This window comes from Schistocerca cancellata, chromosome 9 (genome assembly GCF_023864275.1).
Source record: "Schistocerca cancellata isolate TAMUIC-IGC-003103 chromosome 9, iqSchCanc2.1, whole genome shotgun sequence".
Taxonomy (NCBI): domain Eukaryota; kingdom Metazoa; phylum Arthropoda; class Insecta; order Orthoptera; family Acrididae; genus Schistocerca; species Schistocerca cancellata.
Genome location: NC_064634.1, coordinates 344847718 through 344869537, shown reverse-complemented (window position 1 = coordinate 344869537; position 21820 = coordinate 344847718). Strand labels below are relative to the sequence as shown.

General features: G+C 41.2%; 2 protein-coding genes across 3 annotated transcripts in view; one reads left to right on the top strand and one right to left on the bottom strand.

The window, feature by feature from the left end:
* Positions 1-6751, bottom strand: part of LOC126100251 (trafficking protein particle complex subunit 3) — a 34650-nt gene extending 27899 nt beyond the window's left edge. The window contains exon 1 of one of the 2 annotated variants that reach the window (XM_049910834.1): positions 6584-6751. In XM_049910834.1, coding sequence (XP_049766791.1) covers positions 6584-6622 — 39 coding nt within the window. In that variant the 5' untranslated portion in view covers positions 6623-6751. The other variant, XM_049910835.1, reaches the window with a different exon arrangement.
* The window catches only part of LOC126100250 (uracil phosphoribosyltransferase homolog), a 47256-nt gene continuing 32185 nt past the window's right edge, over positions 6750-21820 (top strand). Inside the window, exons 1-5 of the mRNA XM_049910833.1 lie at positions 6750-7043; positions 7132-7174; positions 7264-7413; positions 7578-7722; positions 7994-8124. Coding sequence (XP_049766790.1) covers positions 6901-7043; positions 7132-7174; positions 7264-7413; positions 7578-7722; positions 7994-8124 — 612 coding nt within the window. The 5' untranslated portion in view covers positions 6750-6900. The remainder of the gene's footprint in view (positions 7044-7131; positions 7175-7263; positions 7414-7577; positions 7723-7993; positions 8125-21820) is intronic.

The window sequence follows — 21820 nt, the reverse complement described above, 5'->3', positions numbered from 1 at the left end:
TTTTCACCACGTAGGACACGCAGCACAGCAGAATCGAACGCGTTCAAGTAGCTCATGTGCAACGCCAAGTAAATCCACCACGCATGTCCCCAAGGGGCCTTGAATACTAGAGCTCAGGGAGTTTTCGCCAGTATCACCTGAAGATGACCAGAAGACGCCGCACCGAAATATTGTGGCAGGAAGTTGCAAACATCCGGCAGTTCGCCCAAAATTTTGTGGAACAATATGTAGGCCGGGAAAGTTTTAAATCTCACAACTGGAATTAGAGTTAAAAAAATTATCCATAGTGATTTTAGTTAGGGATATGACATGCAGCAATACCGATTCCACAATTTCAAGAATCGTGGATCCTCTAGGAATCAACTAGTATTGGAATCAAACGATTCCAGTGTCGATTCTTTGTTATCAAATCTTTTTTATGTTAGCATTCTTATTTTATCTTCAAAGCATTGCAGTCATACAAAAGTCGATAAATAAAGCAAACTATAGTCTGTCTCTAAGTCACTACATCTGACAATAAACAATTTTTTTTTGTTTTTTCACCATAAACAATTTAATATTTAAGAATCACATTTATCATTCAGAAACACATGCTAGCTGTTTAATATGTTCAGTAATGATTTTGTTATCAATAATCACTCTTCAGTTATATGTAATATTCAGAGGTTTGACACAGACTATAAAGCATGTTATATTACAAAGCAATGACCTGAGGGCAACGTATTTTATACCGGCTTATCACTACACTGTTCAATGGTGTGTGTGTGTGTGTGTGTGTGTGTGTGTGTGTGTGTGTGTGTGTGACAGACAGAGAGAGAGAGAGAGAGAGAGAGAGAGAGAGAGAGAGAGGTGTAGAACTGGTAAAAATTAAAAGGGATTTATAAATATAAGCAGTTGTCAGCAACATGTGCCCTTCCTTCATACAGCATGTTGAGAGACTAGTAGAAAAAACATGCTTATCTTTTCTTTCCTTTCTTTCTTAGTAATAAAGGCAGGTGTAAGCATTTACTAACTTTTTATATTGGGAGTACTGTCCTATTCCCGTATTTTAATTGGTAAATTATACATTCTAGCAATAAAAACTTTAAAAGTACTTTTGTTTACAACTGCCCAGATTTTGGGCATTTAAAACAGCTTTGGGCAAATTCCCAGGCAAATGCCCATTTATGAATGTCTCGCCCACTGGCCTCAAAGAGGGCAGATCTATTTGCTGGCATTAGAGTTTTCACCAATGAGTGGGGTTACTAACAATCTCTTCTTAGTAGTTTTCAGAGAAGGCATTTAGTAATGCTTCATAGGGTGTCTTATCACACCCACCACTAACAAAATTGTAGTTTGGATGATTAAAGTCTCCATCAATAATTACAGTATGATTGGGTACTTGGGTTCACATAAACTGAGGTTTTCTCTATAGTTTTTAGTTACACCAGGATATGAGTATTAGATGTATCAACACGAGAAGATCTGTGTATTAGGGGATAATCACGCCCAGGGAATTTCTGCAGTGTTAACGGAAAGATACAACTTGAGGGCATCTGGATTCATGATGCCTGGGGCCTCATTATGAGAACTAACAAACCTAACAAAATCTAATGAAGTAACTAGTTTGACTATGGATGATTTTGTTGTTTTGCTCAGAGGAGCTAACGATGTTTATAGAAATGAATCATACAAGGTTATCACAGAACTGAGAAATTCTCTAAATAATTTAACTCATACAAATGTTCCCTTTGGAATGTCTCACAGCATCATGATTTACCGAGTTGGGCATGCATGAACCGCGAAATTAGTGTCGTTAACAAGAGTTTCATGGAAATATGTTCTCATTTCCAGAATGTTGATGTAACAGGCACAAACATTTTAGAGCGAAGGTTCTATACAGCTAATGGCCTTCATTTAAACACATCAGGAAAAAGAGGTTCTTGCTGATAAAATATTTACTACTAACTCGCCTCACAATTAAGAAAAAAGGACAAGTAGCACCCTAATGAGAATTACAAACGGTTTATGGTGAGCAGCAAACACTTAAGCCCTCAATCAGTTGCAGATTACGAAGTCGTTTAAACCCAGAAAGGAACAATCAAATCGTAAAACAACCTCAAATTACGAAATGGTTCAAGCCAAAAAGGATGGTGGTGAATGAAGCACAAATTTTGCAAGCTCCAAAAATAACTTCACCACTTGATTGTCACCAAGAAGCAGAAGCCATACTCAACAAATACACCAAGAATTTTTAGCCGTAATGTCACCTGCAGAAGAAGAAAAGGAAAAAGTACCACCAGCAACAGAAGAAACAACAACAGCCAAGCAGACTGCACATTGAACAGCAAGCAGACGGAAAGTAGTTCGCCCATTACATCTAAAATATTCTTTAACTACAGATACAAAGAACAAGAAGCACCCAAGATAAGTGGCACCTCTACAAACAAGTCTAACCTGTCCATCTTTCATCAAAACATTGGAGGACTTAGAAGCAACGTAGATCAGAAGTCTGTTAATACAGGCCTAAAAGACAGAAATTGTATAAACAATGCTCAAATATTATACTTTACAGAACATCATATCACAAATGGTATTAACTTATTACATTTAGATTCTAACTACAACATTGCAAGCTACTACTCTAGACACATCAAGGGAAGAGGTAGTGTAGCTATTTCTGTTAAAAATAAAGTCATATTTAGATCTACAGATGTAAGTAAATACTGTTTAGAACAACTATTTGAAGCCTGTGCAATAGAAGTTACAGTAAATAGCTCCCCAGTAATAATAGTGGCGTTTTACAGGGTACCTGGAACTAAGCCCTAAGGGCTTCTATGGTGCAAATAGAATTATTGTTATCTACTCTATTTTCTAAAAATAAGAAAATAATCATTCTTTGGGGTTTTAATGTAGACTTTGTAACTGAAAACAACAAGAAAGTATAGCCCCAGCATCTGATGAATTCATATAATCTTACTCCAGTAGTTGACTTTCCCTCCAGAATCACACCGGAGAGTCAGTCTTTGATACACAATATTTTTATAGATTTAAGTAGGCACCATTGCTTCACTGTCATCCCTGTCTTGAATGGTCAGTCTGACCATGATGGACAGCTCCTCACCCTACATGACAGCACACCCCCTCAAGAAAGTAACCTCCACCTGGAAATCTATTAGGATAATGACTAGTGATTCACTTGATGTCTTTAAACACAAACTGCAACAGATGGACTGGAGCCCAGTATACAGGGTGGATGATATTAATGCCAAATTTAATACACTACTGGCCTTAAAATTGCTACACCAAGAAGAAATGCAGATGATAAACTGGTATTCATTGGATAAATATATTATACTAGAACTGACATGCGATTACATTTTCATGCAATTTGGGTGTATAGATCCTGAGAAATTAGTACCCTGAACAACCACCAACATTTCACCTGACAACGCTGGTCAACTGCTGTTTGTGTATGAGAAATCAGTTGGAAACTTTCCTCATGTCAGCATGTTGTGGGTGTCGCCACTGGCGCCAACCTTGTGTGAATGCTCTGAAAAGCTAATCATTTGCATATCACAGCATCTTCTTCCTGTTAGTTAAATTTCGCATCTGTAGCATGTCATCTTCGTGGTGTAGCAATTTTAATGGCCAGTAGTGTATATTCATAAATGAATTCTCAGCCTGATTTGAAGAGGTATTCCCAAAAAAGTCTGTCAGAAGCAAAACTGGTACATCACAGAACAAACCCTGGATCACAAAGTGAATTAAACAAGCATGTAAAACAAAGAGGGAACTTGACATTGCAACTAGAATGCTAAGGACAATACGAAAACTAGCCATTACAAAATGTACTAAAAAAGGTAATCCAAAAATCAAAAGCATTGTATTTTGATCAAGAAATTGATAACTCTCATAACAAAATTAAGACTATCTGGAACATTGTTAGAAGGGAGACAGGGAAAACTATAAGAACTTCTGAAGAACTCAAAATTAAACATGAAGGTAATCTACTACACGATCCTGATAACATAGCCAAAATTTTCAACAACCACTTCTTGTCAGTTTCAGAATAATAGGATGCAAAAGACAATACCCAAACATACAGGTAAAATTCACATTAGACCTGTCACAGCATCTGAAATTAAAAGAATAATCATCTCCCTCAAGAATTCTTACTCCACTGGGGTAGATAATATCTTTAATAATTTACTAAAACAGTGCTGTGCTTAGATTAGTGATGTACTTAGCCAAATTTTTAATGCATCCTTACAACATGGAACTGTGCCTGACAGACTCAAATATGCAGTTGTATAACCCCTTTTCAAGAAAGGTGACAAAACCAAAGTCACAAATTACAGGCAAATTTCTCTTCTAACAGCCTTTTCTAAAATACTGAAAAAGCTTATATACACGAGAATTTTGGAACATCTAAATAAATATAACATTCTCAGCAAAAGTCAATTTGGATTCCGAAAGGGATGGTCAACTGAACAAGCAATTTATGCTTTCACAAATAATATTCTGTAACCAATTAATGACAAAATGGTAACAACTGCATTATTTTGTGACTTGTCAAAAGCGTTTGACACTGTGAGCCACCAAATCCTATTACAGAAAGCAAACCTATTCAGAATAACTGGCTTAGTAAATAAGTGGTTAGAATCATACCTCAAAGAGAAAAAGCAGAAAGCAGTAGTATATAGTACCAAGAGATCCATAGTGGCCTGGTTTCATCTGAATGGAGAACCATTAAATCTGGAGTGCCCCAAGGATCCATTCTTGGTCTTCTACTATTCCTCATATTTATAAATGACCTATCTCAACGTAGCCTACAATGTTACAGTGCTTTTCTACTATTTTTGCAGATGACACCTACATTGTGATTGATTGTCATACATGTGAAGATCTTCAAGGATCTGTCAAGAATATTCTAACTGATTTCGTGAAATGGTTTAGCTTCAATGGACTTTCGTTGAACTTTAATAAGACTAATTATATTCAGTTCACAGCAACTGCTAAAATGGAGGATGAATTAACTGTGAAATATGCAACAGAGTCAATAGAAAGGGTTGAGACAACAAAGGCATTTTAATTGACTCCAGATTAAACTGGTCTCATCATATAACACATCTTCAGAAGAGATTCACCTCGATTTTTGCCCTACGCATTCTCTCTGAGAGCGGAAACATACACGCAATGAAAATAGAATACTGTGGATATTTCCATTCTCATATAACATATGGTATTATATTCTGGAGAAACAAAACACTAGCAAAGAAAATACTCTTGGCCCAAAAACGTGTTATAAGAATAATGAGCAGCGTAGACTCCAGACGCAGTTGTAGAAATCTTTTCCGGAAACAAAAAATTCTTACTATCACGTCCCAGTACATATTTTCCCTTATGGGTTCCATCGGCAAAAATACTGAGTTCCATAAAAGAAATAGTGAATACCATGCATATGATACCAGGAGAAAGCACAATTGCCACAATGAATGTAAAAACCTGACTATGGTGCAAATGGGTGTACAGTACTCTGGTGCAAAAGTTTTTAATGCTCTCCCTCCAGATATTAAAAACAAATTTGATAACCATTCCTCTTTTATGGAGCATCTGTAGTAATTTCTACTGGAAAGGTCATTTTACAGTTTAAAAGTGTTTTTTAGCCACAATGAAAAAAACTACCTAGGTCTGTGGACCAGATATTTTGAGTATTTAAACTATGGTAAATCCATAGTTTAAGTTTGAGCAATGATGTAGGTACCATACCCATGTAACATAGTCATTTTCACTGGGTTTTAATTTGTTTTCACGTTCTACGTGTAATGTTTGATGTAATCTGCCACTCTTACAACATATGTGTCTAGCAAACATGTAGTATTACTTTTGTCTGATTGACTGCTTTACTACTATAATTGTATTGATTGTTTACTGACACACACAATGTCCTTGTGAGTTTATCATAGTTGGATCGATGGAGTACGAAATAAATAAAATAAACTGTATGTGCTCTGTGGTTTGCAAGAAGTAGCCTCGTTTCTAGGGGGGAAACAGTCCCTACGTTTCTGAAGCACTGAAGGACAAAAATAACCTACACATGCCGTTCACCTACATCATTCAACAATTTTCACATATTCCAGGATTGTATTGCATTGTATTAACTTCGGCACTGGCATGGATAGCCGTAGCAATTTTATAACTGTGGGTTAACAACTTGCCTACGTACTTTGAAAATGTTCTATGCAGGCAGTATTCTTTCAATAATTTTATGATGCAGTGGATTAATTTGTGGTACTCAGAATGGCTAACTAATTCAACAACTAATGGCTTCTGTGCCGTAAAATAAACTGTTACTGCCCTATTCATGCAAACACAAGGGCGTGCCACGAATACAATTTTTTAGTTCAACACCCTCATCCAGTTACAGCTAATGACAACAGGAATTATTGACAGCATAAGAGTGAACGGGGGATGAGCAAATACAATTTATTAGTTACCCATTCGTTGTTTTTCTGTCATCAATCAGCTAACGGGTCATCTTCGATGCAACTTGCAGTTGTGCTACTACATTACTCCTACCGTTTGTCTCGTAATTACTTACCACTTTTTTGGCATCCAACCGAGTTCCTTGCCTGGACATGATCACTTCACTTGTTCAGGTTGTTCACACTTCACTGTCACGGGCCAATGTTCTCCAATGGAAAAAACATCCCACATGTCAAAACAAAGCACAGCAACTGTAAACATGGCTAATTTATTATCTTTGACTCGTGATTCGCACCGCGAATTGCAATGTGGATGTACGACAGTGTGGATCACACGATTTTTTCGCTATTTACGTAGGCGCTTACAAGTCTGTAAAGTGCTGCTCTCATCGTAATCAGACTACAAGAGAACAACATTATCCGTCGCAATATTATGGGAAGTGCCGGTGAATTAAGTGGTTTAATCAGTAGATTACCTGAACATAAAAATGAAATAAAAGAAGATTACGGTCCAAATTTGAAGATACTGCCGAACAATGATCAAGTGAAGGAATTGCAGACAATACTACGAGACAGGTTAAAAACGAGTGGTTTTTGGAAGTTATTTTTACGGCTACTTTAAGTTGTAGAATAATTTATAATTTTACACGTACCTTTTTTCCAGAAATACCTCCAGAAGTGATTTCAAATTTTATGCAGATCGCTTAGTAAGTGCATCTAGCGCGCAAGGCTAATGAAGACATAATTTTCGTAGTACCATGGATAGGCCGCGTGTTCAACAGTATGCGTTTTTCAGATCCGGCTCGTAATTGAAGAAAGCCTGAATCAGTTGCCATTCACGAAATGTGTTGTCACGACACCGACAGGGGCCAAGTACGAAGGACTAAAGTATCAGAAAGGAAACTGTGGAGTTAGTATTGTAAGGAGCGGAGAAGCTATGGAACAGGTACGGTAAGAGTAGAATTAGAAACTGATGGTTGATATTTAAAGCCTTATGCAAGTGCATGTACTTACACAAGAGTTGTTTTGCAGACAAATCGATTTACTTTCTCAGCTTCCAGTTCACTGGAATATATTTGAAGTCACGTAAATGTTTGGTCGTTCCTTCAGGGGCTTCGCGATTGTTGCCGTTCAATTCGAATTGGGAAGATACTGGTAGAATCGGATGCAGAAACTCACGAAGCTCGTGTGGTGTATGCGCGCTTTCCAGAGGACATCGCAGATAGAAAAGTTCTTGTGATGTACCCCATCATGAGTGAGTAAATCATTAGAAATTTAGCATTGCCTTTATGCTGTTGCTTAGTTGAAAACAGCATTTGCTATCAAGAATGTACAGCAGCTTCCCGAAGTTTAATCCTTTCAAACCACTTATGGTGTAGGAGTCTGTTAAGGACTTCAGAGACAAATTAATCACCTTGCGAATATAGGCTTTCTTTACATTTAATACAGTTGTTGCAGATCAAATTACCAAGTCTTTCTTATCTACTTCAGTGAGTAATGCTCAGCGTTGTTATCTTTTTCTACAGGTACAGGGAACACGGTGATTAAAGCAGTTGCTGTCCTCAGGGAACACCATGTACCAGAGGAAAATATAATTCTCTCAAATCTATTCTGCACACCATTTGCAGCGAAACTAGTGACTGCAGCATATCCACAGGTACTTAGTTTGCATACAAGGCTCATCTCGTGCTTAGTCTCTAGTAAGGCAGTGTCTGCCCCACAAAAAATCTTAGTTGTAGGCAGATTGATGTAGCATAGCTCAAGATATGAGTTAGGTTGGAAGATTACAGTTTGTTAGTGAGACGGCAAAGTCAGTGAAAGAGGAGACAGAATAAAAGTAGTAGCACTAGAGAGATCTGTAGTGTTTCTTAGAGTCCTGTGTTCAATTTATATTTAAGGCATTTTTAGTATAACTGTAAGATAAATTCAAAAAATTACATGATACTCCTAAATTTCCAACAAATAGTTTACTGAACATTATCTACATGTAAGTGAAAGTGGGGTGAAGATATTAAATCTTACCAATCCTTTTGAAATGTGGAATTATTTAAAAGTACTTTCTACAAAAATAATCTCATAAATTACTATGCTGTATCTCATTCCAGATACCAAAGTTTTTATTACACAAATTTCATTATATGTTGTTCTTTTTCTTATCTGCTTTTACAGCCAGTAGCATCATTTTGTACCCTCTGCATTTAGACATTAGTAGTGAACTGCCCCAGCTTTGCACAGGTAGTGGAGCTCTAAGTATCTTCTGCCAGTTAGCCTCCACATACTGACAAAGACCAAGCAGCTGACTTAAATTTATAATATGTATATAGATATGTACAGATTCTGTTTAAACTTGGTTGCTTTCTGGAGTTGTGGCAGCTGTTTACTGCTTCTCCTACCAAGTAACTACCTCTGTAGCTGATCAACTTGCAACTCCCATCATTGCCAAAAGATGTCACTTCAGAAGCCAATTAAATGTGGAACAGATAACAATACATATATTACACTCACCAGTTGTATAATTATATACACAAACCTTCTTCGCGAATCAGTCTATCTATTAGTGAAAACTATATCTAAATCCCTACAGTAGTTCCTGAGATTAATCTCCACATGTAGACACAAAAAACATTGTGGGAGACTTTAATTTAGTAATATGTGTAGATACACTAGTGCTAAACTCTATGGCTTAATAACATAAATTCCACAACAGCATTTGTGTTAATAGCTTTTTAACAAGCATGTCAAAGTGGTATGGAAAAAGTCAAACACTCAACAAAAGTTTAAGCTCGCACATGTATAATGTGCAGTAATACTGTGGCCACCAGCATACTACACATACATCTGCATCTAGACTCTGCAAACCACGGTTAGGTGCATGGCAGAGGGTACATCCCACTGTACCAGTTATTGAGGTTCCTTCCTGTTCCATTCTCATATGGAGCATGGGAAGAATAATTGCTTGAATACCTCTGTGCATACAATCTTTCCTGTTAAGGAATCCTCTCAAATGCCATCACATAAATTGTCTACGTGAAGGCATTTTTGAAGACCATTCAAATTGGCACAAAAATAGCTGCTATTTACCTGCTGTGATGTGGTCTTCAGTCTGAAGGCTGGTTTCATGCAGATTTTCTCACTAGTCTATCCTGTACAAGTCTCTTCATCTGTGCCTAACTGTACCTGTAGCAGAATAACAAAGTGATTGTCAGGCACAGAAAAAGGCAATAATGTTGGTTTCCCATTGCCTGCATGCCCAGTATGACTGCAGCAAAACAGCTGTACATTCCAGTATCGAATTCCTTTATATGTTTCCGGTCACCTGCGGCATTAAGTTGGCTGTTAGCTGTATACATTATTTTGTGTGCTATTAAAAAAATTAGCACGAAGAAAAAAAGCACATGAAAAAAATGAATTGCATCAGTTGTGTTATGGTGGTGACTGTCATCCATAGATTGATGTAACAACAATGGTTGGTTGGTTTGTTTGTTTGTTTGGTTGGTTGGTTGGTTGGTTGGTTTGTTTGGGGAAGGAGACCAGACAGTGAGGTCATTGGTCTCATTGGATTAGGGAAAGATGGGGAAGGCAGTCGGCCGTGCCCTTTCAAAGGAACCATCCTGGCATTTGTTTGGAGCGATTTTGGGAAATCACGGAAAACCTAAATCAGGATGGTCGGATGCGGGATGACAACAATGAACAAAACAGAAGCATCAGCATATTTGCTCTCAGGTTCATTATTGCTGTGGTAGCTCTTTTATAAATAGGTAGCTGTCAATCACGGATCAGGAGGAATATTCAGTACTGGTCGTCAACTTTGACCTGTGTTATAATCTTTATGACAGCTGTGATGTCATTTTTTGGTACATATTTTTGCAATTTGCTTGTTATTTGGCGAAGTCAGTGAATGTAAAAGTGTAATACTTGGTTGTGGCAACAAACTAATCTGTAGCTTATCCCATTTGAAGAAAACACCACTGATACTGAGTTATAACCCCTGTGTTGTTTACGATGTTTGAAAAAGTTGCTGCAGATATCACATTGTAGTTGCCATGCCATTTACGAAGTTTGCCATGTTTCCTACCTCACTGGCCAAAGCCAACGGCTAGTATTGAATATTCCTCTTTATCGTCTTCTAACTAAAATCCATGCCCAGTAGTTGGAAGAAAACACAAGAAGGGTAGTAGAATATCTTCAACATCAATTTGTAATAGAATCCTAGAACATATTCTGAGCTCAGACATAATGAGATTTTCAGAGAATGACGTCTTCAGTGCCAGTTAGCACAGATTCTGGAAACATCAACTGTGTGACTCATTTCACACGACATTTGGAAAGCTTTGTATCAAGGCAGTCAGGTATATGCACTATATCTTGATTTCTGGAAAATATTTTACACAGTATCTATTTTTAAGGTATAGTCAATATCAATTCAGGCAGGCTAGGAAAAAATCTTATCTTCATAGTATCAGATGTTATTGAACTTAGCATATGTTAAAATGAAGGACTAAGTAAGGAACACATATTCTTTTGTTTTCTCCAAAAAAAGTCTACTCTGCGATACAGCTCTCCAAAGACAATAGTGTGCATACCATTTTGAAGATCCGAATTTTGGGAAAGTTTTTAAAATGCTGTATCTCTGGAACAGTTCTAGATATTTTGTTGGTTTTTCTTTTATTTGAAAGGTAATTGCTTTATGATTACAAAGAAATCCTCCATTTGGACTTACTGTCAAAGTTCTTGTACTATAGAATTTTGAACTTTTCTATAATTTATGGAAAACAATTTTTTTTTCGCGAATGCCAATCCATAAAATTTTGATTTTTCTGTTGATTAGCACCATATAGTTCCACATTCCCTGAAAAGGAGAGCTTCCACTTTTAGGTTGAACAGGTTTTATAAACAATTGAAATTTTTGCCATACATAAAACCTGTTTTATCATCACATAAAAGGCTCATAAAAATCAAAACCTAGCCTTATTTAACATAATTTTAGTTTTGAAAGATTAATAAGAGACTCATTTTTCAAGCATTTTAAATGGTTCATAAATGTATGTGAAAGCTCCAAAGCTTCAATTTATACAACATCTGTGCACTCTGTTTCGTCCTGAAATTAGCCAGTCAATGAACTAAAAATGTGTTCCACTGCTTCAGTGTCTTCCTTTGATATAGAGTGATGCCTTCCTGTTGAACCAATACGAACTGGAGCACTTACAATCTTCAAATCATTGTGAACAGGGAGCGAGCATTGATGGGGTTGTTGCTGTCCTTCAGCTGGAAACCTATATCCAGCAGCTGATCCATGTGATAGCATAAAATCCACTACAATTTCATTTAACTCATAAGTGGTGTCTATAATCTCTGCAATCCACCCACTAGTCACAGTCACACACACACACACACACACACACACACACACACACACACACACACACCACAAACCTCCCCCTTCTCAGGTTGTGAATCTGAATATTATCCTGCTGTTTCTGAGGTGTTGGCCGAGCGAACGAAATGTCTTATTTCTTGCTCTTTAAAGTGCATGCTATATGAGTTTGCCCATCATTTTGAGTCCAAAAAGGTGTCTGCTGAATTCCGTTCACAGGAATAATTTGGACCATTCTTCTTTTTTTCTGCTCAGTTGAAGAACTTTGCGAATTGCTAGCAAAGTGTGTGCTGAGTCATCTCATGTGTCATCACTTATAACTACAACACTTGCCTTATTTTAAAAATATGTCACTCCTGTAAAAATTGAAACCTGGTTATTACTCCAATGATACCCTTGTACTTCTTGTGGGACAATTACAGACCAGTTCTCAGCAAACTCACAATAAAGCACTAAACATAGTTCTTCAGCCTGTACACACCCTTCAACATTTGCAGTATGTTGTTGCAACTTCTTCAGATGCTGGTGTGTTACTGCTTTCACTTACCATATACCAAGTTCATCAATGAAACTGTGAAAGGCAACAGTGTTTTTAATTAGTTTATTTTCCTCCCACATCGCATATGTAATTTTTGCAGAGTTATCTGCTATGTCTTCCAGGCCAAGTGTCTAAAAAGACAGTCCTCCCTTTCCAGGGCAGTCATCGAATTCTTGAAGCCCCCAGGGGCTCAGCATTTATTTGCTGAGTACGGGCTTGGCGACCCCGGGGTCCTGAGCTGGGGACTGGTCAGCGCCGCCAGTCTCCTGTCACCGTAACCCCGGACATGCTTCAGCGACCACCGTATAGCGCGGCGGTGGAATGTTGTGTGCTGCGGGGAATGGTAATCTTGGCTTGACCACCTGGATTGCGAGGAAGGCCAACCTCTATAACAACCCCTCAATCTTACGGTGTGCTCCGCGCCTACAAGATGCATGGCTGTTGGGGTGGAACAGTCGCAAGCGGGCAACCTCTGGGGCACCTGCCGCACCCCAGTTGTATAAGGCTTACTCAGGCACGTGGGGCTCTGTCTGAGCGGACGTTTAGTTCCCTAGCTGCTCGTAGGACCGCAATGGACCCTTCGACCTCTACATTTCCCCCTACCAGGTGATTGGGTGGGCCACTGGTAGGAAAACACACCCTATCGAAAAAGCGACTTCGTGCTATGAGTCCTCCAGCGCCTGGTGTTGCTAGAGATTTCTCAGACTGTCGTAACAGAGCACATGCTGATAAACAGAATGTGTTTTTGATTATTAAACGGAAGTTGGGTAGCTTTGAGAGGGTTTCTCCCTTTTACATCCACAAGGGTCTTGAGGGAATTGCAGGAACACTGAAATCTGTGATGCGACTGTGCAATGAGACTCTGTTAGTTGAGACTTCTAGTTCCCGTCAAGTCGCTTCTCTTTGGAAAGCAACCTGTCTCGGAGAGTATGCTATCGAGACCGAGTTTATATCCCCACAGAAGAGTTAAAATCTGAGTGGGCTGACGACGGTATTGTTGACGTGCAGCATATTATGAAACGAGTCGATGGGGACCTCGTCAAATCCAACTCGTTTATTCTCACGTTCAGTTGCCCGAGACTCCCAGAGCATGTTAAAGTGGGGTTCTTATGTTTGCCAGTACGACCATATTTCCCCAACCCAATGCGCTGTTTTAAATGTCAGTGCTTTTGGCATACTACGTTGGGGTGCAATGGGATAGCCACTTGTGGTAAATGTGGTCAGCCTGCCCATGAAGGAGCCGATTGTTCATCGCCTGTGAAGTGCGTGAATTGCTCTGGGAGTCACCCTGTCTGGAGCCGGGTCTGCCCCATCTATCTCAAAGAACGGAAGATACAGGAGATTAAAAGATCTAAGCACATCCCCTATGGTGAGGCCAAGAAGCTCTTTAAGGTCATGCAACCTCCTGTGTTTACATCATCTTTCGCTTCCGCTCTGAAAAAACCGGTACAAATGGCCACTGTTGCTACGCAAACGGAGGTTGCTAGTGTTAGCACTAATACCTGCGTTTGCCAGTGCACTCGTGCTGCTGCGGTTGTTTTCAAACCTGTGGCTCTCCCTGCAACGTCGGACAAGGCCGTGGTTGCTGACATTGGGGTACTTCCTGCCTCTCCCCATATGGTGCCTTCTGCCCAGGCGAGTAAAGCTCCAACTGTTGACAAGGCTCTGCATTCTAAGCCCCCCCAAGACAAAGATGCCAAAGGTGAAGGTTTTGCCACCTGAGGAGACTAGTCAGGGTCGGTCCGATGACGAGGCCATCGTACTGTCTGACATCTCCTGTGGGTCGTCATCAGAGCTGATGGACATTGATGTCGATCGGGGGCGATCTTCTCGCCCCAGGAATAAGTCTCCGGCCAGTACGGGCTCTCCTCCAAAGCACAGAGGCAGGGTGAAAGTTCAGCCACCCTGATCACTGGCTCCCATATTACAGTGGAACCGGAATGGGTTCAGGACGCATGTGGCCGAATTACAACTCCTTGTATGAGAGTGCCCTTTGCGCTTATGTCTCCAAGAGACACAATTTCAGGCTACTGATGCTCCCTTTTTACGGGGCTATACCGTATATCGAAAAGATGATCTGACGGGGCAAAGGGCAAAGGGTGGTGTTGCGGTTTTTGTCCGTGACGTGTACCACTCATCTAAGCTCCCTCTCGTTACAGACTTGCAAGCAGTAGCAGTTGACCTTCTTGTGGGTCGGAGGCTCACAGTCCGTTCAGTTTATTTACCACCACAGGATGCAATAGACTCTGAGGCTCTCACAGACCTTATTAGCCAACTCCCTCGCCCATTTCTTCTTCTAGGGGACTTCAATGCTCATAATGTCTTATGGGGCTCTTCGATTACTTGCCCCAGGGGTCGCATTCTGGAAAGCCTCATGATGTCTGAAGAACTGTGCATCCTCAACTCTGGTGCTCCCACTCATTTCTGTACTGCTTCTGGGTTGTCATCAGCTATTGACCTTTCCTTTTGCTCTCCAGCACTCGTGGATTCTGCTCTGTGGGAGGTTGCTGCTGACCTCCATTCTAGTGACCACTTCCCTCTTTGGATTCGCCTCCTGGATGAGGCTGTGGCATTACCAGTGCCGCCCCGGTGGCACCTCTGCAGAGCTGACTGGACACTTTTCAGCCAACTGGCTGTTTTGGAACACCGTGCCAGCGTCCACGAATGGGTAGACAATGTTACAGCCGTGATCTCCCATGCTGCTGAATTGTCAATCCCACGGTCATCCCAAGAGGCGTCCTGTCCCTTGGTGGACCACTGAGTGCCGCTCAGCCATCCGGGCACGCCGTGCCGCTCTGCGCCGCTTCAAGTGTCGTCCCTCAGCTGACAATCTTGCGGCCTTTCGGGTGGCAAGGGCCAAAGCGCGACAAGTGATTAAAGGGAGCAAACGACGGTCATGGCAATCGTTCTTGAACTCCATCTCCCACTCCACTAGTTCTATGAACGTATGGGAAGCCATCAGGAGGATTTCCGGGAAACTCAGCCAGCTACCTGTCACGGCATTGCTGCATCAGGGATGTCTCCTCACGGTGCCGAGAGACATTGCCCAGACACTGGCCATGCATTTTGCGGAATCTACTGCCACTATTAATTGTGATCCAGATTTCTGCCGCTACCGCACTGCCATCGAGAGGGGTCACTTGGACTTCCGGTCTCCAAATTCTGAACCCTACAACTGCCCCTTCACCATGTGGAAACTGGATTCGGCACTGTCTGTGGCTCATGATACTGCGCCTGGTCATGATCAAATCCGGTTCAGCATGCTGCAGCACTTTTTGTTGCCATCCAAGGAAGTTCTCCTGAATTGTTTTAATATGATATGGTTATCCGGCACGTGCCCTGACTCGTGGAGGGAGGCGATTTTGATTCCCCTCCTCAAACCGGGGAAGGACCGAACGCATCCCAGTAGTTATCGAAGTATTGCTTTGACGAGCTGTGTCGGGAAGATGGAACGCATGGTCAACCGTCGCCTGGTTTGGCTGCTCGAGACCAGGCAGCTCCTTAGCCCCTCTCAGTGTGGCTTTCTGAGATGCCGTTCCACTATAGACAACTTTACCCTGCTTGAGGCGGCCATCCAGCAGGCCTTCCTACGTAACCAGCATTGTCTACGTGTATTCTTTGACATTAGTAAGGTGTATGACACTACTTGGCGCCGCCTTATCCTCCATCAGTGGGGCTTTCGTGGCCGTCTCCCCATCTTCATTCGGTCCTTTCCTTCCCTCTGCCTCTTTCGATATCGGGTGCTATCTGATTTGTACGTGCAGGAGAATGGTGTTCCTCAGGGAAGCGTTTTAAGTGTCACCCTCTTTGCCGTCGCCATTAACAGTATCACGTCCACTATCCGGAGTCCTGCCCAATGCTCCTTGTGTATGGACGATTTTGCTGTTTTCTGTTCTTCCTCCAGTCTTGTCACTGCTAGTCGGCAGTTGCAGCTTACGATAAAGCGATTAGAGGCATGGACTGTGAAGACGGGTTTTACTTTTTCTGCAGACAAATGTGTGTGTGTTCATTTTAATCGTTCTCGACGTCTTTTTACCTCCCCTGAATTGCGTCTGAGGGACACCATTCTTCCTTTTAGCGACACTGTGAGGTTCTTGGGCCTCACTTTGATTCCAAGTTGTCGTGGTTGCCTCACCTTAAAGACCTCAAGGTGCGGGCTCTGAAGGCACTGAATATTTTGAAGTGTCTGAGCCATCGGTCCTGGGGAGCAGATCGGGTGCGTCTGCTGCAGTTTTATAGGGCTTTCGTCCGATCGCTTCTTGACTATGGTTGCACCGTGTATGGGTCAGCGAGGCCTTCGTATCTGAAGATTCTTTACCCAGTACACCATGAGGGTATCAGGCTGGCCACTGGTGCCTTCCGCACTAATCCCATCCGCAGCCTGTGTGCTGAGGCAGGGGAACCGCCGCTCGCCATCCGGCGGAAACTCCTCATGGTTCGACGGGTGTGTCAATTCCTTGCCTGTCCTACCTCCCCTGCGTACCCTACCGTTGCCCGACCGCCTATGGAACGTCTCTTTTCCAGTTGTCCCAGGGCAATGAGACCATTTGGAATTCGTGCCAAGCATTTGCTTGAGTCCCTTGGTGTGGAGTGTGTGGCCCCCCAACTCCAAGGTTTTACCCGCCTGCCTCCCTGGTTGCTCCAGAGGCCCAGCGTCCTTTTAGACTTGTCAGAGTACCGGATGAGCTGCACTCCTGAGTTTGTTTTTACCTCCTTATTTTCCGATATTTTACACCAGCATCCCGACCATGTACCAGTATTTACGGATGGCTCTAAACAGGGGGACTCTGTTGGTTGTGCTGTTGTTTTCCCTGATCGAGTCGTCAAGTTAAGGCTTCCTGCAGCGTTTACCATCTTTGATGCCGAATTGTTTGCGATCTTGCGGGCATTGGAGCAGATGAGATGTGTTCCCAGTCTTAAGTTTCTCATCTGTTCTGACTCCCTGAGTGCCCTTCAGACCATGCAACACTTGTACCCAGCGGATACGGTCGTCCAGAACATCCATGATGCCCTACTCCACCTGCAACGGCAGGGGAAGGAGGTTTCTCTCTGCTGGGTGCCGGGGCACGTGGGTATTAGGGGAAACGAACTGGCGGGTGTGGCAGCCAAAGATGCATGTTCCCTCCCTAACGTTGTTGAATGTGCCGTTCCCCTCCATGCTGTTACCTCCCTCCTGTTTTCGTGTTATGTGTCAGTGGGAAGAGGAGTGGCTGACGCTGACAGTTGGTGAAAACAAGCTGCGTCTGGTCAAGGCCACCACGCGGCCATGGCGTACGTCCTACCAGTCATGCAGGCGGGGTGAGGTTCTCCTCACTCGCCTCCGCATCGGGCACAGTCCCTTAACGCATGGTTTTTTACTCCGGCGGAAGGACCCCCCAATCTGCAGTGCTTGTGGCGTCCAGATTACTGTCCGCCATGTTTTACTTGACTGTCTTTTATTCTCTGACCAGTGGGCGGTGGTTTCTTTGCCACCGGATTTGCCCTCTATTTTGCAAGACGACGTAACGACTGTGGCTAAGGTCTTACGGTTTTGTGTCCTGTCCAATTTGTTGCCTCAGATTTTAGGGAGAGGGTTTTAATGTGCTGCTGGGTGACTGGCTCACCCAGGTTTTAGGTAAGAGGTCCGCCAGTCACGATTACCTCCTTGTTTCCCTTCGGTTTCTGTTCTCCTTTCCTTGTGTTTCCTTTCCTTTTTTTTAGTGTGTTTCTTCTCCTCTTGTTTTGCCTCTGTATGTGAGGATTTGGAACTGCGTCAGGTCTGTGTCTTTTAGCCGTTCTCCTTGTTCGCTGTTCGTCTTAGTCCCTTCACTGCATGTGTTCCTGTTTTTATGCGTTTGGGTGCTGATGACCACACTGTTTAGCACCCGTAAACCTCACACACACACACACACACACACACACACACACACACACACACACACACACACACAAATTCTTGAAACAAAGAAGTCTCTTGCTTTATGTCACAGACTACTAATGACTTCACACGCCCAACCAAGGTGTCATATGTCACGTGCTCCAGTAAGTTACCACACATAGTTCAAAATTCACAGGCATCTCTAGCTTGGTGTGGAACTACACACTTAGGTTGTAGCCCATAAAATTTTGATCTTCCAATATGTGAAGTTGTATAGTTGCTCTTATAAATTGCAAAAGTTTATTTAATACTGCGAGTCATGTATCTCTACACTTTCACAGCTTTTTGACCTTCAAATGTTACAGTTATAGTGTCTTTTCTGTTGGCACTCTGGCGAGAACAGTCCCATTTATCATCCAGATAAAAATGACTGCACTACTTGAACCTGAGCTGCTTCTACAGGATGACCATAATAAGGATCTGGTCTTCCAAAGACTTCTTTTACAGACCTCACATTTCTTGATTTGTCACACTGAAGTGTCTGCACTCTCATGTATGCTTTTTAACATGGCATTAAGAGAATGTTATGACAGCTCAAACTGGCACAAAAGGGACAATATGCAATACATGGCACAGATTCTGGCAAATGCAGATGATGTCAATATTATTACAAGACCAGAATTGTTGCCAAAGAAACATACAGGACACTGATGGCAGCAGCAATAGAAATAGGTCTGGAAGTGATCATGAATAAAACCAACTACATGTGAATAACACAAGCAGAAGTAAATACAATGCTAGAAATTGGCCAGGCACAAACAAAATCTGTTAGTGATTTAGTCAATCTGCGAACACTGGTAACATCATAGAATGATGTGTATGAAAATGAAGCAGCACACCCATCTAGGTAACAAGTGCTATTATGGGCTGGCCTCACAACTTAAACCCAGAAATCTGTCCAGGAGAACAAAGTGTCAACTATATAAAACTTTAGCACATCCAAGTATTAACATATGGCCCAGAAACCTGGACACTGACACAACAGTGTGAAGAGCTAATAGGATATTTTGAATGTATGGTGTTACGCAAAATCTATGTGGCGTCTAATGAAGGTGAAGGGTCACACAGATGATATAATTTTGACCTTTACTGATTACATAAAGATCTTGAAATCATGAAGTTCATGAAAATAAACTACCTGAAATGGGTTGGCCAAGATTTTTGCATAGAACATAAGAATCAAACTAAAATAGAGCTTCTACAAAAGCCAGTATGATGAAGAAGCAGGGGAAGACCAAGGCTTCGATGAAATGCAAGAACGTCTAAAAATTATTGGTGTCAAAGGATGGTGATGCAGAACACTGGACACAAACAGATGAAATGATGATGTCCTAGAACAGGCCAAGGTCCATCAAGGCTACAGAGACAGGAACAAAGAAGTGCTTAGCAGAGGGATCATCGAACCACATTCAGACTATTTCTCTACTGTTCCACTCCCAAACTGTGCAAGGGAAAAATACACACATTTTTCCTTGCAAGATTTAATTTCTCTTACTTTATAATAACGAACATTTCTCCCTATGTAGTTGGGCATCAACAAAATATTTTCACATTCAGGAGGAGGAAGCTGGTGTGTGGAATTTCATGAAAAGATCTACTGCAGTAATAAACACATTTGTTTTAATGATTACCAACCCAAATTCTGTATCATATCCACGACACTCTCTATCCTATTTCGCAATAATACAAAACGAGCTGCCCTTCTTTGAACTATTTTGATGTCCTCCATGAATTCCAACTGGTAAGGATTCCATACCTTCAGCAATACTCCAGAAGCAGATGGACAAGTACAATGTAGCCACTCTCTTTAGTAGATCTGTTGTATCTTCTAAGATTTCCGCCAATAAAACATAGTATTTGGTTTACTGTCCCCACAATATTTTCTATGTGAGTTTTCCAATTTAAGTTGATTATAATTGTAATCTCTTGATATTTAACTGAATTGACAACCTTTAGATCTGTGTGATTTATCATGAAGATGAAGATGGCTAAGGACTTGGAAGAGTAGTTGAACAAGATAGATAGTATCTTGAAAGGAGATTATAAGACAGACACCAATAAAAGTAAAACAAGAGTAACAGAATGTAGTCTAAGTAACTGATGATGCTGAGTGTATTATATTAGGAAATGAGACACTGCAAGTAGATGAGTTTTGTATTTGAGCAAGAAAATAACTGATGATGGCTGAAATAGGGAAGCCATAAAATGAGGAGTGGCAACAGCAAGAAAAGCATTCCTGAAAATGAGGAATTTTTTGACATCTAACGTAAATGTTAAGGATCTTTTCGAGAGGGTGTTTGTTTTGAGTAAAGTTGTGTATAGAAGTGACACATGTACGATTAACAGTTCAGACAAGATGAGAATAGAAGCTTTTGAAGTGTGACATTACAGATGAATGCTGAGGATTAGATGAGTGATCACATAACTAATGAAGAAATACTAAACTGCCGAAAAAATAAATTTTTGGCTCAATGTGACTAAAAGACAGGGTTGGTTGATAGGACACACCACGAGGTATTAAGGTATCATCATTTTGGTGGTGAACGGAAGTGTGCAGGATAAAATTGCAAAGAGAAACCATCGTATAAATACAGTGTGCAGGTTCAAATGTAGGTTGCAGTATATCTTGATCAGAAAATCTACATCTACATCTGTACTCTGCAAACCACCCCGAAGTGAATGGCAGAAGGTACGTCCTACTGTACCAGTTATTAGGGTTGGTTTGTTGGAAGAATCATTGATTGACTGCCTCTGTTCATGCTGTAATTATTCTAATCTTGTCCTCATGGTCCTTCTCTGAGCAATATGCAGGGGATTGTAGTATGTTTCTGGAGTCGTCATTTGAAGCTGGTTCTTGAATCTTTGTTAGTGGACTTTCTCAGGATAGTTTATGTCTGTCTTCAAGAGTCTGCCAGTTCAGTTTCTTCAGCACCACTGTAATGCTCTCCAACAGGTCTAACAAACCTGTGACCATTTTAAGTGGCCCTTCTCTGTACACGGTCAACATCGTCTGTTGGTCCTGTTTAGTATGGGTCCTATACACTTGAACAATATTTTAGAACCAGTCGCACAACTGATTTGTAAGCAATCTCCTTTGTAGACAGATTGCATTTCCCCAGTATTCTACCAATAGTCTACCACCTGCTTTACCTGCAGCTGAGCGCATGTGATCATCAATTTCATACCCCTACAAAGTGTTACACCCAGGTATTTATAGAGTTGGCTGATTCCATCTGTGATTAACTGAGATTATAGTCTTATGATACTATGATTTTTTTAGTTTTGTGAAGTGGTCAATTTTAGATTTCTGAAACAGTTAAAGTTGGTTGCCGATCTTTGCTCCACTTTGAAATCTTATCAAGATCTGACTGAATATTTATGCAGTTTCTTTCAGACAGTACTTCACTAAAGATAACTGCATCATCTGCAAAAACCTTGATGTTACTATTAATATTTTCTGCAAGGTCATTAATATACAACATGAACAACATGGGTCCAATCACACTTCCATGAGCCACAACCCA